Source organism: Cheilinus undulatus, linkage group 9 (genome assembly GCF_018320785.1).
Source record: "Cheilinus undulatus linkage group 9, ASM1832078v1, whole genome shotgun sequence".
Taxonomy (NCBI): Eukaryota; Metazoa; Chordata; class Actinopteri; order Labriformes; family Labridae; genus Cheilinus; species Cheilinus undulatus.
Genome location: NC_054873.1, coordinates 21,646,073 through 21,663,366, shown reverse-complemented (window position 1 = coordinate 21,663,366; position 17,294 = coordinate 21,646,073). Strand labels below are relative to the sequence as shown.

The following is a 17,294-nucleotide window of genomic DNA, read 5'->3' as shown; positions in this document are numbered from 1 at the left end:
CTCCTGTAATTAATATATATAGGCACCTTGGAGCCTTTCCCTAATCATAAAACCACTGGAGCCTTTTTTAGTTGAGATTTTGTATGAACTATGTTCAGATGCTAATGTATTCAATCTTTTGACTAATGTGATGATTGCTGGAGCTCTGTGGGGTTGACTGTCTTTAAGGGGAGGGGGTAACCTTGCAAAGCAGATGGATATGTCCGTTTCTTTGTTTCTCACTGGCGAATCCAAATGTGTGAAACAAATCCACCTGGCGTGTCAGGTTAGGGAGGGGGGACAAGTTGCAATGAAATACCACAATTACCTGGCGATAGCTGTCAAATGCTCGAATGTTAGTGTGCCTTCAACTAAATGGCTTAAAGTCCTGTGAGAGTGGCATTTTCAATGCAAAAGTATAGCACATATATTTCTATTTCATCACCATGGACAGCTCCTCTGTGCTGCTAGGTAGTCAGAGTGGCTAAATGTTTAATTCTCTCATCTGGCCTGTTATTATTTACCTATCAGTCTATCAGTCTACCAAAATGATTCAGTGCATGCACATTTTATGTCAGATCTTGTTTTTAAGACATGTCTTATTTTATGCAAATCAGATCACTTCACCGAGCAAATGTAATTATAGATGCATTTTAAATACTTTTGCATTACTAATCATTAAGTGGAATTGAAACAATATTCATACAATAAAAATGGACTGGTGAGGGGAAAAGTAAAAAAAAAGAGATGAGACATGAGCAGAGTTGCATTTTTATTGGATGAGTGGTTAAATACTTTCTCTACAATAGTGATTACTTTGTAAGAGACTTTATGACTGTCAGACAACATGGGTATGAACTTTGTCATACCGTGTGAATGGCATGGTTTAACACTGGTTTAACATTTTATTAAACCAGTGTGAAGCTTCGCCGCCTGCGTCCACGTAGCGCAGTAGCTTTGATGCAGTCAGAGTGACTACAGCCACATTCCTCCACATGCATGTATGTGTAGGATAACACATCTCCGTTCAGACAGTGCAAGTCCACAGTGCGATTGCTGTAACGTGTCTCCTTACAGCAGGAGCAGGAATGCTGCATAACAGCTGCTGCTTCAGAGTATCTGAGGAAAGCAGAGACAGAATTTCTAATATTGTTCCTTGAACTTTTAACTTTGATTACATTTTCAACAAAGGATGACTTTTTGATGTTACACAGAAATAAAATATTAACAGTTTTATCCTTACTTGGTGAACGTGTTGCAAGATCCTTCACAATATGGCATTTCCACTTCCTGGTAAGACTGGCAGCCCTTGTGCATTACATGTGTTTTCATGGATCCTATCTTGCAGGCTTTTTCCTTTTCCACACCTTTTCAAAAGACACTCAATTAGTTTGCTGCTATTTCAGTAATTCAGTAACAGACGGCATCACATTACCCCCATTTTAGCATCCCTACACTGGCTCCCTGTAAGTTTTAGAATTGATTTCAAATTCTACTTATTGCTTTTAAATCACCGAAGGGCCTGGCTCCAAACTACCTAACAGAACTTTTAACTTTGGATCTTTGGGGGGGGGGGGCTCCTGGTTGTTCCAAGGTCGAGGCTTAAGACTAAGGGGACAGGGCCTTCTCTGTCAGGGCGCCTCGACTTTGGAACGACCTGCCCGAGGAGATAAGGCATACAGACTCAATGACATCTTCTAAATCACTTCTTAAAACTCATTTTTATAGACTTGTTTTTATGTGATGTCGTCTTCTGTCTTTTACTGTCTCCCGTCTCATAATTTTTCTCTCTTAGATCTACTTCTCTGTCAAATCTGACGTTAAAGCCCCTATATCTGCTCTTCTCTGCGTTGCATTTTATGCTTACTGGTTCTTGGTTTTAGAGCCCCCCTTTCTTTTATTGCTTTTATTGTGTCTCCCTCTTTTTGCTGCTATATTGGTTTTACCAGACTATTATCATTATTATGATCGTGATTAATACCTTTTACTGTATAGAATTTTAATTTTCGTATGATAACTTGATAAATCGCTGCACATTTTAACTGTTTTTATTCTCCTCCTTGCCATTTTGATTTATATTCCTTTCTGTCTCTTCCTAATATTTTAAATGCTTTTAAATTTCTGGTCCTTAGGTCTCTTTTATATAGTTGGTTCCTGTGTTGCCTGGATTGGTCTAGGTTACTCTGGGTTTTTATTTTATTCTGGATTTTTATTTTATTTTATTTTACTCTTGGTCTTCATTTTTACTACAGAATCTTACATTTCTGGGTTTTTATGATGTCTTTCTAAAGTGACATCTTTTTCGTGTTTAGAATATTCTGCTAGTTTTTTATGATGTTGAAGTTACATTGCTGGCTGAGTCTTTCATGGGTTCTTCTGTTGTTGTTGGGGTTTTGTCTTTTTTGTGATGTTTTGCTGTTTGTGTTTGATGCTTTGTAACTGTGATTCTGTTTATTGTCAAAGCACTTGGTAAACCTCTGTTTTTAAAAGTGCTATACAAGTAAGGTTTATTATTATTATTATTATTATTTATTATAATTCAGTAAAATTTCAAAATAGTCATACTCACATATCTTACAACAGCCATTTGCTGATGTCTGAATTGTGTCCTAAGAAGAGAAACACAAACTCTTTACACGATCTTGAATTTCCAAATCACACAATCAACCAGACTTTAATTGTTACTTACAGGTTGACAGTTGCTCTCCTGGAATGGTGGACAGACAATGTGTGAGCTGGTTGTCGTTAAAGTGCCATCATCATTCCTGATGCATGTGTATTTTTCACACTTATTCTCAGTTGGTGACCAGGTTTGTCCTTGCTTTAGGGCAGTGGGAAAAAGTATGTAAATATAAAAACATTGGCATACACACACATACAGATGTCAGAATAATGATACACTTCAATTTGTTAAGCCATAAAGAGTTGGTTAAACTTACTGTCAAGAGATGCTTTACATCATCAACCTCAAGGACACAGTGTGTCTGGACACATTTTCCACAGCATTCATCTGAACCAGGTTCCTCATATACATATCCCTGATAGAAAAGAGGCAACATTTTAATAATACATTTTTCTGCTTCACCAGAAGAAGCTATCACATTAATAGCAAAGCAACTTTAATTTAAAGAAATCTGCAATCCCTCTCACCGTGTCACACTTTTCTTGACACTGCTGGAAGCTGCAGGATATCTTGAATAGATCAGTCTTGGGGTCAACCTCATTTGTACAGGTACATTCCTGACATTCGGGTGCCGGCACTGAAGAACCAGGCTGGTAAAGTAAAGAGAAAATTAATTCATTTCTCAAAGAACAATAAGAACACTATATGACATCAATAATATGCTCAGAAATTAGGGTCAAATTATTCTTATATTGCCGTCTCCGTTTTACCTGATATTCCACTTCTCTGTGGACACAAACTCTTTTTGGCTCTAAAAAAAAAAAAGAAGCTTGTAAATAATACAAGTCTGAACTACTGATAAGTTTAAATACAGTACATCAAAAGAATGAATATATATAAGCTTACCACATGATTGCTCTGGGCAACATTTTCCCTCAGGAACATTGACAACAGGCATATAACCTACTGGACAGGTACCACTGAGGGGCGGGCAAGTGTTCATGCGACATTCTGTTGAGAAAATGATGGTTGAAAGTACAGCCACTCTACTAACTGATGTGTTTAACTAACCTGACACGCCAGGTTTACTGTTCCATATATCAATGGCAATGTATGTATTTAGATATATGGGATGAGTCGTTATGTCAATACACAATTCTTCCCTATTAATTGAGCTAGATAGTGAATCAAACTCATTCCGAAACTGGTCACAGAAGAGCAAAAACATTTGTCTACCAAGAAAAATATTCATTATCTTTCTTTGCTCTTCTTTGCTTGGAGAAATGTTGTTCACCCCTGATTAAACTGATGCTATAGCTGCACCCAGGCAAATCTCTTAACTTTCTGCCATTGTTTACAGGCTTGCAGTACAACTAATCCATGCCTGTAGTTACAGCTTCTTTTTCCTTAAATGATAATGATTAGACCAGTCATTCTCTACATGCATAACAGCTTGAAGCATTACAAGATAGATCTGCCTGATGACAGACGTAGAATCTGCCCAATCCATCAGCTTGGCTAGTTTTCAACCAATCATTATGAAATCAAAAAGACAAAAATAAGAACTGATGCAAAATGTCTTACCACAAGCAAAGACTGAGCAGCAGTGGTCAGAGGGACCGGTTTTGTTAACAAGGACAAACCCAGGGACAGTACAGTTCGCAACAAGTGGTGCTGGGCACTTCTTTGGCTTGCATGTTACAGTTTTTGTGGACTCCTCACAGATGCAGTTTTGGCAGTTGTACTCAAACTTCTCATTAAACTGAAAGAACAAACCCCATCAATGGTTTGATAATCTGCTTCATATAATTAGTACTGTTTTAATTTAATGTAATTATAAGACTTCTCTCACCTCACGAGGAATACCCTCAGGATCAAGACATCCTGTTGGAAAATAAGAACTCATTTAGGATTAAATGACTGATATATTTGAAGCTAAGGCTTGAAGCTAAGGATCATACTTACCACACTTGTCAACACATATGCCAGACTCTTTGTTGAAGAGTTTCATACCATCTGGACAAAAGCAGCCCTCAGTAGTGTAGTTCATGAGTGATTCATTAGGTCTGTAATATTAAATCATCAATAATAGTTGGTTTATGTTTTTCTTTCTTTCTTTTTCTTTTCTGACATATCACAAATATAAAACTCTTCCTTATCAAACTCAGTGCCACTAATTTAACAGGTAAGTATTTAACTAGGGCTCTCAAAAGATTTAAAATTTCTATAGTTAATCAAAATAAATCCCATCCTTATAAATTGCTTTTTTAAATTCTACAATTTTGCGTTCAAAATTGTTTTTGTCAATTTGGCTTTTTCATCTGTCTCATAGTAAAATATAATTGACTTCCTGTTTGGAAACAGATAGGCAGAATGAAGATTTTAACATGAACTTAACCACAGAAAAAGGAACTTGTCGTGTATTGAAAAGGAAATAAGGAAACAATAATAAGGTAAATATTTGAAAGCGCAAGGTGCAATGACTTTTTACTTGTCCACTAAGCTGTCTGACTTGCTTAACATCTCAGTGTGCTGCAGTGGCTTAACCAAAGTGTTTTAAATCAATACATCATGTGAATATTTGAGTTAAAAAAAGAAGAGTGCTCAAATTGTGGGCCTTAATTCATAATGAATAGTCTTGACAGCCTTAAATTAAAATAAATGATCCTTGCTTAGAAAAATGATTGCTCAGCAATTGCACTAGTTTTGATGACCCTTACTTGTCTTCACAGGTTGGCTGTTCTGCAGGACCACATGGCTTGTAAACTTTGTCTGATGGGCAGTCACTGGCTGTTGGTGAAGAAAAAGATGCCAACAAATTCATTGTAATTTTTTTGTATTACTTCTAAATAGGCTGTTGTCATTGCTGATTTCACTGATCCAAACCTTTGGGATACAAATGAAGAATTACTCACCACACAGTCTGGTGTGGTTCCTCCAGTGAAGGCAAATTCCAGCCTGAGCACAAGCAGCAGCGTAAGTCTGCAAACTAGTGCATTCTACTACTGGATTGGAAACATGGCAGCTATCAAACACACAACCTTGGTAGAAATTGTCAGGAGAGACAAAGGGGTGGCACTCTGCAAAGAGACTGTGAAAGGAAATCACAAGCACACTCATGACAGTTGTTTTGTTGCACAATCAGTGCCAAGGATAAATATGAGACAAGTACAGTGGATCAGATATTGTGTACCTGCTCGTGATCAGGCCACAGATAGAGTCTGGCTTGCATGGAGTTAAGGTTGGTGGGGGTTCAGGTACATTGGTGGGCAGTACAGAGGGAATTTCGCAGTTGGGTTGGTAAATGTGTTTTGCAGGCCAAAAGTCAGCCATCACTGCACAATTTTCAACCAGCTTGCCTCCAGGCAACATGCAGTCATCTGCCTGGTTGTTAGTGCATGTTCCTGAAAGAAGAGTCAAATCAAATGTTTATCTTACAAATGAAACTTAAAAACTGGGTTACCCTCTTTGCAAGAGGAGATAGAGATATCCTTACCACAGTGACCCTGAGTGTTTCCACCAAAGAATTTAAATGGAAGGATGACACTAAATCCAGTTATGCCAAATGTAATGACGACTTCAAGACGAGGGATCTCCAGAATCAAATCAATGCCAGAATTTAGGATCTTAACACCTTGTTGTGAATACGGTAGTTTTAATATTACTCTGTCCTTTAGTGCCTACAAGGAAAACAGGAAAAAATTCAAGTAAAACACAAACATATTGTTTAAGTTTGTCTGATATTTATATTTCATTGTTAACAGTTAAAATGTACCCCACAAAAAATAAAAGTAACTAGACTAACCAGACTGGTAAAAGTTACCAGACTAACTTTTAAGCATGCTCAACCAAGCCTTCTTAAGATCATGAATACCTCTAACTGTGCCGCTCCCAAGAGGTTATGATTTAGGAGTGTGATCACTTCGCGTCCATATGATACAGTTATCGATCTTGGGCAGGAAACATCCTCAGTTGGATCGCAAAAGACATTGTCAATATAAACCTTTAAATGATGCTGTTGTAAGATCTCTTCCATCAAAACATAAGTACAGTTTCCTTGATAACTGTAGTAGAGGCCATCAAATGTGATGTAATGAGGATCTCCCCAACCTTCACAAACACCTGAGAAAAAATAAAATAAATGTTTTAAGAAGCTATGCCAAATAATACACAAGAAAATCATAAATTCTTATGAAAAGAAAAAAAGGGCTTACAGTCACAGACATAATGTTGGCAGCAGTGGTACTCATCATATACAAGAACTGGTTTCTGCCCATTAGCACAGGTAATATTCTCAATAGGTGGACATTCATATGGAATAATTTCAATTGTGTTATTCTCAATGCATCTGGCCATGGTGCAGTTACACAAAACAAATGTCTCATTTTGCTGGAAAAAAAGATTAAAAACAGAGGTAATTTGTTTGAAGGGATGTACAAAAAATGTATATTTTGTGCAGAATCCATTACAATTCTTACCACAACATCCCACTCTGGGCAGTGTGGGGGAGGAGGTGTTGATGGAGAAGTTATGGATTCTGTGGTTGTGGTTGGTGATGTGGTTGTTGTGGATGGAGTAGTTGTTTCTTCTGTGGTTGTGGTTGGCGGTGAGGTTGTAGTTGATGGTGTAGTCGATGGAGTGGTTGTAGATTCTGTGGTTGTGGTTGGTGTTGTGGTTGTAGTTGAGGGAGTGGTTGTTGATTCTGTGGTTGTGGTTGGGGTTGTGGTTGTAGTCGACGGTGTGGTTGTAGATTCTGTGGTTGTGGTTGTAGTTGATGGTGTAGATGATAAAGTTGTTGTAGATTCTGTGGTAGTGGATGGCATTGTGGTTGTTGTGGATGGAGTAGTTGTTTCTTCTGTGATCGTGGTTGTAGTTGAGGGAGTGGTTGTTGATTCTGTGGTTGTGGTTGGGGTTGTGGTTTTAGTCGACGGTGTGGTTGTAGATTCTGTGGTTGTGGTTGTAGTTGATGGTGTAGATGATAAAGTTGTTGTAGATTCTGTGGTAGTGGATGGCGTTGTGGTTGTTGTGGATGGAGTAGTTGTTGATTCTGTGGTTGTGGTTGGCGATGTGGTTGTAGTTGATGGTGTAGTTGTTGGAGTAGTTGTAGATTCTGTGGTTGTGGTTGTAGTTGATGGTGTAGATGATAAAGTTGTTGTAGATTCTGTGGTAGTGGATGGCGTTGTGGTTGTTGTGGATGGAGTAGTTGTTTCTTCTGTGGTTGTGGTTGGCGCTGAGGTTGTAGTTGATGGTGTAGTCGATGGAGTGGTTGTTGATTCTGTGGTTGTGGTTGGGGTTGTGGTTGTTGTGGATGGAGTAGTTGTTGATTCTGTGGTTGTGGTTGGCGATGTGGTTGTAGTTGATGGTGTAGATGATAAAGTTGTTGTAGATTCTGTGGTAGTGGATTGCGTTGTGGTTGTTGTGGATGGAGTAGTTGTAGATTCTGTGGTTGTGGTTGTAGTTGATGGTGTAGATGATAAAGTTGTTGTAGATTCTGTGGTAGTGGATGGCGTTGTGGTTGTTGTGGATGGAGTAGTTGTTTCTTCTGTGGTTGTGGTTGGCGCTGAGGTTGTAGTTGATGGTGTAGTCGATGGAGTGGTTGTTGATTCTGTGGTTGTGGTTGGGGTTGTGGTTGTAGTCGACGGTGTGGTTGTAGATTCTGTGGTTGTGGTTGGCGTTGTGGTTGTTGTGGATGGAGTAGTTGTTGATTCTGTGGTTGTGGTTGGCGATGTGGTTGTAGTTGATGGTGTAGTTGTTGGAATAGTTGTAGATTCTGTGGTTGTGGTTGGTGTTGTGGTTGAAGTTGAGGGAGTGGTTGTTGATTCTGTGGTTGTGGTTGGTGTTGTGGTCGTAGTCGATGGGGTGGTTGTAGATTCTGTGGTTGTGGTTGGCGTTGTGGTTGTTGTGGATGGAGTAGTTGTAGATTCTGTGGTTGTGGTTGGTGTTGTGGTTGTAGTTGATGGTGTAGTTGTTGGAGTAGTTGTAGATTCTGTGGTTGTGGTTGTAGTTGATGGTGTAGATGATAAAGTTGTTGTAGATTCTGTGGTAGTGGATGGCGTTGTGGTTGTTGTGGATGGAGTAGTTGTTGCTTCTGTGGTTGTGGTTGGCGTTGAGGTTGTAGTTGATGGTGTAGTCGATGGAGTGGTTGTAGATTCTGTGGTTGTGGTTGGTGTTGTGGTTGTAATTGAGGGAGTGGTTGTTGATTCTGTGGTGGTGGTTTGTGTTGTAGTTGTAGTTGATGGTGTGGTTGTGGATTCTGTGGTGGTGGTTTGTGTTGTGGTTGTAGTTGATGGAGTGGTTGTAGATTCTGTGGTGGTGGTTGGTGTTGTGGTTGTAGTTGATTGAGTGGTTGTGGATTCTGTGGTAGTGGTTGAAGTTGTAGGTGCAAAATATGGAGTGGTTGTAGATTCAGTGGTGGTGGTTGGTGTTGTAGTTGATGTAGTGGTTGTAGATTCTGTGGTTGTGGATGGCGTTGTGGTTGTTGTGGATGGAGTAGTTGTAGATTCTGTGGTTGTGGTTGTGGTTGTGGTCGATGGTGTGGTTGTAGATTCTGTGGTGGTTGTAGTTGTGGTTGCAGTTGACGGTGTGGTTGCAGATTCTGTGGTTGTGGTTGGAGTTGTGGTTGTAGTATTGGGAATAGTTGTAGATTCTGTGGTAGTGGTTGGCGTTGTGGTTGTAGTTGATGGAGAAGTTGTTGTTTCTGTGGTTGTGGTTGGTGTTGTTGTTGTAGTTGATGGTGTGGTTGTAGATTCTGTGGTTGTGGTTGGTGTTGTGGTTGTAGTCGATGGAGTGGTTGTAGATTCTGTGGTTGTGGTTGGTGTTGTAGTTGTAGTTGTAGTTGATGGAGTAGTTGTTGATTCTGTGGATGTGGTTGGCGTTGTGGATATAGTCAAGGGTGTGGTTGTAGATTCCCTGGTTGTAGTTGGTGTTGTGGTTGGCGGTGTTGTTGTGGATTCTGTGGGTGGCGTTGTGGTTGTGGTTGTAGTTGGTGTTGTGGTTGTGGATTCTGTGGTTGTGGTTGTAGTCGATGGTGTAGTTGTAGATTCTGTGGTTGTGGTTGGTGTTGTGGTTGGCGGTGTTGTTGTGGATTCTGTGGGTGGCGTTGTGGTTGTAGTTGGTGTTGTGGTTGTGGATTCTGTGGTTGGTGTTGTGGTAGTCGATGGTGTAGTTGTAGATTCTGTGGTTGTGGTTGGTGTTGTGGTTGGTGGTGTTGTTGCGGATTCTGTGGGTGGCGTTGTGGTTGTGGTTGTAGTTGGTGTTGTGGTTGTGGATTCTGTGGTTGTGGTTGTAGTCGATGGTGTAGTTGTAGATTCTGTGGTTGTGGTTGGTGTTGTGGTTGTCGGGGTTGTTGTGGATTCTGTGGGTGGCGTTGTGGTTGTAGTTGGTGTTGTGGTTGTAGATTCAGTGGTGGTGGTTGGCGTTGTGGTTGTGGTCGATGGAGTGGTTGTAGATTCTGTGGTGGTTGTGGTTGGTGTTGTGGTTGTAGTTGCTGGTGTGGTTGTAGTTGGCGTTGTGGTCGTCGTTGATGGAGTGCTTGTGGATTCTGTGGTGGTGGTTGGTGTTGTGGTTGTAGTCGATGGTGTGGTTGTAGATTCAGTGGTGGTGGTTGGCGTTGTTGTTGAAGTAGACAGAGTGGTAGCTTCAGTGGTTGTTGTAGGTCTACATGAACTTCCCTTACAACATACTCTGATTTCATAGTCCTTGCACTTATATGGACGTGCTACTTGGTCCTCTTTCCTACATATTAAACCATATGATTCATTACAAGAAACCACCTGTCCTGTTTGACTAACAAAGTCATCAAAGTCTATGTTAGGATAATCTGCTGCCCTACATTCAAGGTAATGATCAAGGTTTTGAGGTTTTTTACAAATTTCTATGCCACTATTTGTGATGTTTTCATACGTTTCCCAATCACTCTTGTCTACGATTGGGTCATGTACATTATACCAATCTGACCACTCAACACAAGTTTTTACACATGAAGGCGTTGTTCCCTCAGTGGTGGTTGTTCCTGTGGTAGTTGTGGTTGGCGTTGTGGTTGTAGTCGATGGTGTAGTTGTAGATTCTGTGGTTGTGGTTGGTGTTGTGGTTGGCGGTGTTGTTGTGGATTCTGTGGGTGGCGTTGTGGTTGTGGTTGTCGGGGTTGTTGTGGATTCTGTGGGTGGCGTTGTGGTTGTAGTTGGTGTTGTGGTTGTAGATTCAGTGGTGGTGGTTGGCGTTGTGGTTGTGGTCGATGGAGTGGTTGTAGATTCTGTGGTGGTTGTGGTTGGTGTTGTGGTTGTAGTTGCTGGTGTGGTTGTAGATTCTGTGGTTGTAGTTGGCGTTGTGGTTGTCGTTGATGGAGTGCTTGTGGATTCTGTGGTGGTGGTTGGTGTTGTGGTTGTAGTCGATGGTGTGGTTGTAGATTCAGTGGTGGTGGTTGGCGTTGTTGTTGAAGTAGACAGAGTGGTAGCTTCAGTGGTTGTTGTAGGTCTACATGGACTTCCCTTACAACATACTCTGATTTCATAGTCCTTGCACTTATATGGACGTGTTACTTGGTCCTCTTTCCTACATATTAAACCATATGATTCATTACAAGAAACCACCTGTCCTGTTTGACTAACAAAGTCATCAAAGTCTATGTTAGGATAATCTGCTGCCCTACATTCAAGGTAATGATCAAGGTTTTGAGGTTTTTTACAAATTTCTATGCCACTATTTGTGATGTTTTCATACGTTTCCCAATCACTCTTGTCTACGATTGGGTCATGTACATTATACCAATCTGACCACTCAACACAAGTTTTTACACATGAAGTTGTTGTTCCCTCAGTGGTGGTTGTTCCTGTGGTAGTTGTGGTTGGCGTTGTGGTTGTAGTCGATGGTGTAGTTGTAGATTCTGTGGTTGTGGTTGGTGTTGTGGTTGGCGGTGTTGTTGTGGATTCTGTGGGTGGCGTTGTGGTTGTGGTTGTAGTTGGTGTTGTGGTTGTGGATTCTGTGGTTGTGGTTGTAGTCGATGGTGTAGTTGTAGATTCTGTGGTTGTGGTTGGTGTTGTGGTTGGCGGTGTTGTTGTGGATTCTGTGGGTGGCGTTGTGGTTGTAGTTGGTGTTGTGGTTGTGGATTCTGTGGTTGTGGTTGTAGTCGATGGTGTAGTTGTAGATTCTGTGGTTGTGGTTGGTGTTGTGGATGGTGGTGTTGTTGTGGATTCTGTGGCTGTGGTTGTGGTTGTAGTTGGTGTTGTGGTTGTGGATTCTGTGGTTGTGGTTGTAGTCGATGGTGTAGTTGTAGATTCTGTGGTTGTGGTTGGTGTTGTGGTTGTCGGGGTTGTTGTGGATTCTGTGGGTGGCGTTGTGGTTGTAGTTGGTGTTGTGGTTGTAGATTCAGTGGTGGTGGTTGGCGTTGTGGTTGTGGTCGATGGAGTGGTTGTAGATTCTGTGGTGGTTGTGGTTGGTGTTGTGGTTGTAGTTGCTGGTGTGGTTGTAGTTGGCGTTGTGGTTGTCGTTGATGGAGTGCTTGTGGATTCTGTGGTGGTGGTTGGTGTTGTGGTTGTAGTCGATGGTGTGGTTGTAGATTCAGTGGTGGTGGTTGGCGTTGTTGTTGAAGTAGACAGAGTGGTAGCTTCAGTGGTTGTTGTAGGTCTACATGAACTTCCCTTACAACATACTCTGATTTCATAGTCCTTGCACTTATATGGACGTGCTACTTGGTCCTCTTTCCTACATATTAAACCATATGATTCATTACAAGAAACCACCTGTCCTGTTTGACTAACAAAGTCATCAAAGTCTATGTTAGGATAATCTGCTGCCCTACATTCAAGGTAATGATCAAGGTTTTGAGGTTTTTTACAAATTTCTATGCCACTATTTGTGATGTTTTCATACGTTTCCCAATCACTCTTGTCTACGATTGGGTCATGTACATTATACCAATCTGACCACTCAACACAAGTTTTTACACATGAAGTTGTTGTTCCCTCAGTGGTGGTTGTTCCTGTGGTAGTTGTGGTTGGCGTTGTGGTTGTAGTCGATGGTGTAGTTGTAGATTCTGTGGTTGTGGTTGGTGTTGTGGTTGGCGGTGTTGTTGTGGATTCTGTGGGTGGCGTTGTGGTTGTGGTTGTCGGGGTTGTTGTGGATTCTGTGGGTGGCGTTGTGGTTGTAGTTGGTGTTGTGGTTGTAGATTCAGTGGTGGTGGTTGGCGTTATGGTTGTGGTCGATGGAGTGGTTGTAGATTCTGTGGTGGTTGTGGTTGGTGTTGTGGTTGTAGTTGCTGGTGTGGTTGTAGATTCTGTGGTTGTAGTTGGCGTTGTGGTTGTCGTTGATGGAGTGCTTGTGGATTCTGTGGTGGTGGTTGGTGTTGTGGTTGTAGTCGATGGTGTGGTTGTAGATTCAGTGGTGGTGGTTGGCGTTGTTGTTGAAGTAGACAGAGTGGTAGCTTCAGTGGTTGTTGTAGGTCTACATGGACTTCCCTTACAACATACTCTGATTTCATAGTCCTTGCACTTATATGGACGTGTTACTTGGTCCTCTTTCCTACATATTAAACCATATGATTCATTACAAGAAACCACCTGTCCTGTTTGACTAACAAAGTCATCAAAGTCTATGTTAGGATAATCTGCTGCCCTACATTCAAGGTAATGATCAAGGTTTTGAGGTTTTTTACAAATTTCTATGCCACTATTTGTGATGTTTTCATACGTTTCCCAATCACTCTTGTCTACGATTGGGTCATGTACATTATACCAATCTGACCACTCAACACAAGTTTTTACACATGAAGTTGTTGTTCCCTCAGTGGTGGTTGTTCCTGTGGTAGTTGTGGTTGGCGTTGTGGTTGTAGTCGATGGTGTAGTTGTAGATTCTGTGGTTGTGGTTGGTGTTGTGGTTGGCGGTGTTGTTGTGGATTCTGTGGGTGGCGTTGTGGTTGTGGTTGGTGTTGTGGTTGTGGATTCTGTGGTGGTGGTTGGTGTTGTAGTTGTGGTTGATGGTGTGGTTGTAGGTTCAGTGGTTGTGGTTGTAGTTGATGGTGTGGTCGATGGAGTGGTTGTAGATTCTTTGGTGGTTGTGGTTGGTGTTGTGGTTGTGGTCGATGGAGTGGTTGTAGATTCTGTGGTGGTTGTAGTTGGCGTTGTGGTTGTTGTTGATGGAGTGGTTGTAGATTCTGTAGTGGTGGTTGATGGTGTGGTTGTAGTTGATGGTGTGGTTGTAGATTCTGTGGTTGTAGTTGGTGTTGTGGTTGTGGTTGTAGTTGAAGTTGATGGTATACAAGTCTCTACACACTCCTGTTTCTCCTCATCAAATATGGGCTTGTCTTCAGGGCACTCAGGATAACACCCTGGAATAATCACACAATAAAATGGAAATTCTTTTTTTTCATCAGTCATACCATTTCAATTAAGGTGTTTGTTCATTACTTCCAGACACTGGTGAGCGAACTATGGTTTTGACTTATTATATTTTTTCCCACAGAAAACCTCAAGGCAAATCAAATCTGTTCAGCAATTAAGATTTTACCAGTGCATTGATAAAAATAAATGGGGACAATATCAGGTCTTACCTTCCAGGTTGGGTATGAGGTTGCTACAGTGTCCTTCTGGATTTAAACAGGTTTTGTAGCAAGGTGTATGACAAGGGCTGTAATGCCATGTGCAATCACCAGGACTGTTGTAGTATTCACAAAAGACAGCTAGGAAGACAAGTTGATGGAATGTTTAGTTTTAACTGAAGTTAACTTTTATGTGACAGGTAAAGCTTAAACTTGAATTCTGCCTGATTTAGTTTTTAATAGGCCCAAGGATTATGCACACACTAAAATGTACAAAAAGTACAAAAGACAATTAAAACTGAGAATTAAAGTAAACACCTCAGAAGGGTAATTTTCTGCAGTACATGTATATCTGAAGACAGGAAGCAAAAATTGCAGTCTAAGAGGAACATGCTGACCTTGGACTGTCTAATACTAATGCATCAACTTCGATTACATTTCGACAGAGTAGTGACTACTATTTAAACATGGTATAGCCATAGAAAACCATTCTCTCATGAGAATTTATGCATAATCAAACACGTTTTTACATCTCTGCATGATTTTAAATATCTATGTCTTTAGGCCCTTGGTTTAATATCAGAATAAAACTTTTGTTTACTTACGGCAGATTTCTGGAGTTCTCCAAGCAACACAAACACCAGCTTCATTGCAAGCCTGAGCATAAGCTGCCACTGCTGTGCAAAAGCACTCGCAGTCACCTCCGGTGTCGCAAGCACATGAGTCTTTCACACAGTTTTCATAAAATGGACGGGGATCTACCTGTTCAGTTCATACAAGACATTTTTGTTATCGACATAGATCTTGGAGTAGTAATAGTGTAGGATCAGGTCTGTCATTACCGTGTTGTGGCAGTTTTTGAATGTTTCTCTAGTTATGATGCTACACCTCCATTTTGCCCAGTGGTGTCGATTTGGTTGTTCTTCACAAGAATCAACATTTGCATCTGCGTCAGGGCAGTTGCTGTCCACTTTCCAGCTGTTGGCAAATTCTAACACATTGCTCACTGTGAGCTGACTCTGGGTGGTAAAGTCATTCAGTACATCGCCATCAAAATCTCCACACAGGCCACATACCTCCCCCTGTACAACCACATAAAAAGAGACAATTAATTATTTTACATGATGACCAAATTCCACATCTGTGCTCGCTGGTATTAGGAGGGAAAAAATGTCAACACCAATGTGTCCATCAAGAAAAATTGTTTATTGTTTATGATGTCTCACTAACATCAAAATACACTATCTACAGCATTTACACTATTTACTATTAATGCAATAATGCACCAATCTTGATCAATTTTTATTTGTATAGCCCCAGCATACATAATATGTGGACTACCACTGGCAACCCCATGACTCAAACTGGAGAAACAAAATTATGATGAAAAACAACGCTACACCATATCAAAACTCCTAACACTAAACTCTTAATGTAACACATATCATTCACTTCTACTGAGAATATTTATGTGACTCACGCTGTGCTTTGGATCAAGGAGGATGCGAACAGATGTTTTACGATCCCATATTAATGTTAGTCCGATGGCAGATTCTATGACCAAATACAATCCAACTGGCCTTATTTTGTACTGAATCTCAGAGCCATGTCCCAGGTCCTCCACTTCATATTTACCCTTCGCTAGTTTGATCTCAGTGTGCTGCAATGTTGAGGAGATTTCTGTTAATTGAGTTCATTTACTAATTCCCCTTTTTAAATGATATTCAAAGCACAGATCAGATGTCTTACCCCAAGTTGGATTCGGACAGTTTTGGAGCATGTGGTGCCTGTTGATCCACATGGGACATTTTCAGTGATAACTCCAAAGGTGTCATGGATGGTTTTATTCCCACATTTGTTCTGAAAGAGAGAGAAAAGAGAGAATCACTTCACAATTTGCTTGTTTACCTCATAGAAAACAGAGACCAGTAGTCTAATCAAATTTGGTACCTGTTAACCCGTAACACTTGTACATTAACTGAAAGCACGTGTTAGCCCTGGGAGAGCAAGGCCACAAAATGTGAATTTTAAAAATGTATTTAGAGAACTTATTATGGAAAAAAGTAAATGAGGTTGACTCTACAGCTGAGTCAAATCTTAATATTTTTTAATCATAATATTTTAAAAGTCAATTACTTGTTCTGAATTTCATACATTACATTTGTCCAGTTTTCTCAGATTTAGGGCCCTATTTTGATTTGCTGTCTAAAACATGTGGCACACAGCGATTTGGAGTGGGTCTGTCTAAACAAATTTTTTAATGTGATGATGCAAAATCTAGGCTCAAACCAAAGCAAAAAGAAGAGAGGTCTGGCAGCAGACTGTACATCTCTGACAGTCACTCTCAAAGACAGTTCACCTCAGACGCTGTATATCTCTAAAAGGAAGAGCCGTAATTTGCTAGTACAACGTATTTCCAGTTTTACATCATTTTTCATATTTCAGTTTTATTCATAAACAAAGCCTGGGACCTTGGAATATTTCCTAAATACAATAGAGAATAAGATCAGAGGTGTAATATGGGATTAAATTATATGTTGGCCTGTTTTAGAAGTAGTGCCACGAACCATGAGTACCACAGCTACACTAGCTATTTAAGTAACTTTACTTCTTAAGCCAATATAGCTAAGTTAGCTTTAGCAAAGTGAGCTTTAGCTTGAGCTAAAGCTAACATAACTACGTAAATTAATGTATCTACATTACTAGATATTTAACATCTTGTAATTTGTTTTTGCAGGTCATGCTTTTAACTTTAAATTTTTAGTATCCTAACCCTTGGCTTAACCCTAAACTACAAATTTAATCTGATTTTTTTTTTAAATTTAGCATATATTTCTGTTCTGAGTCTTATATATATAGCATCTCAGATGAACGGTCCATGAAAGTAGCTGTACGAGATCATCTTTCTGCAGCCAGACTGTCTTGGCACAGAGCACAAGAGGTTAATTGCACATGGATGTATTTTGGGAGTGATGTGAATCAAGTAAATCTGTGCATCAACTGTAGTAGTTGTGTCTGCCAGCTGTGTCCTGGTATTTACACAGGGGGGTTAATTTTCACTTTTTAATAGACTAAACTTCAGCCAGCTCCTTAAACCTTAAAGTCTGATTATAGAACTCACACAGGACATTGCATGAAGTATGCTGATGGAGAATTTAAGTG

General features: G+C 40.4%; 1 protein-coding gene across 1 annotated transcript in view; it reads right to left on the bottom strand.

Annotated features, from left to right (window-relative positions):
* Positions 1-849: 849 nt before the first annotated feature.
* LOC121514492 (mucin-2-like) overlaps positions 850-17,294 on the bottom strand; it is a 32,608-nt gene continuing 16,163 nt past the window's right edge. Inside the window, exons 21-46 of the mRNA XM_041794621.1 lie at positions 15,882-15,992; positions 15,613-15,792; positions 14,975-15,214; positions 14,738-14,894; positions 14,145-14,273; positions 13,340-13,922; positions 12,524-13,117; positions 11,913-12,301; positions 7,072-11,528; positions 6,817-6,991; positions 6,477-6,724; positions 6,099-6,282; positions 5,796-6,006; positions 5,518-5,693; positions 5,323-5,392; positions 4,568-4,668; positions 4,455-4,486; positions 4,187-4,364; positions 3,509-3,613; positions 3,373-3,413; positions 3,130-3,252; positions 2,919-3,017; positions 2,669-2,800; positions 2,549-2,588; positions 1,223-1,346; positions 850-1,098 (exon numbers count right to left, since the gene is read on the bottom strand). Coding sequence (XP_041650555.1) covers positions 888-1,098; positions 1,223-1,346; positions 2,549-2,588; positions 2,669-2,800; positions 2,919-3,017; positions 3,130-3,252; positions 3,373-3,413; positions 3,509-3,613; positions 4,187-4,364; positions 4,455-4,486; positions 4,568-4,668; positions 5,323-5,392; positions 5,518-5,693; positions 5,796-6,006; positions 6,099-6,282; positions 6,477-6,724; positions 6,817-6,991; positions 7,072-11,528; positions 11,913-12,301; positions 12,524-13,117; positions 13,340-13,922; positions 14,145-14,273; positions 14,738-14,894; positions 14,975-15,214; positions 15,613-15,792; positions 15,882-15,992 — 9,090 coding nt within the window. The 3' untranslated portion in view covers positions 850-887. The remainder of the gene's footprint in view (positions 1,099-1,222; positions 1,347-2,548; positions 2,589-2,668; positions 2,801-2,918; positions 3,018-3,129; positions 3,253-3,372; positions 3,414-3,508; positions 3,614-4,186; positions 4,365-4,454; positions 4,487-4,567; positions 4,669-5,322; positions 5,393-5,517; positions 5,694-5,795; positions 6,007-6,098; positions 6,283-6,476; positions 6,725-6,816; positions 6,992-7,071; positions 11,529-11,912; positions 12,302-12,523; positions 13,118-13,339; positions 13,923-14,144; positions 14,274-14,737; positions 14,895-14,974; positions 15,215-15,612; positions 15,793-15,881; positions 15,993-17,294) is intronic.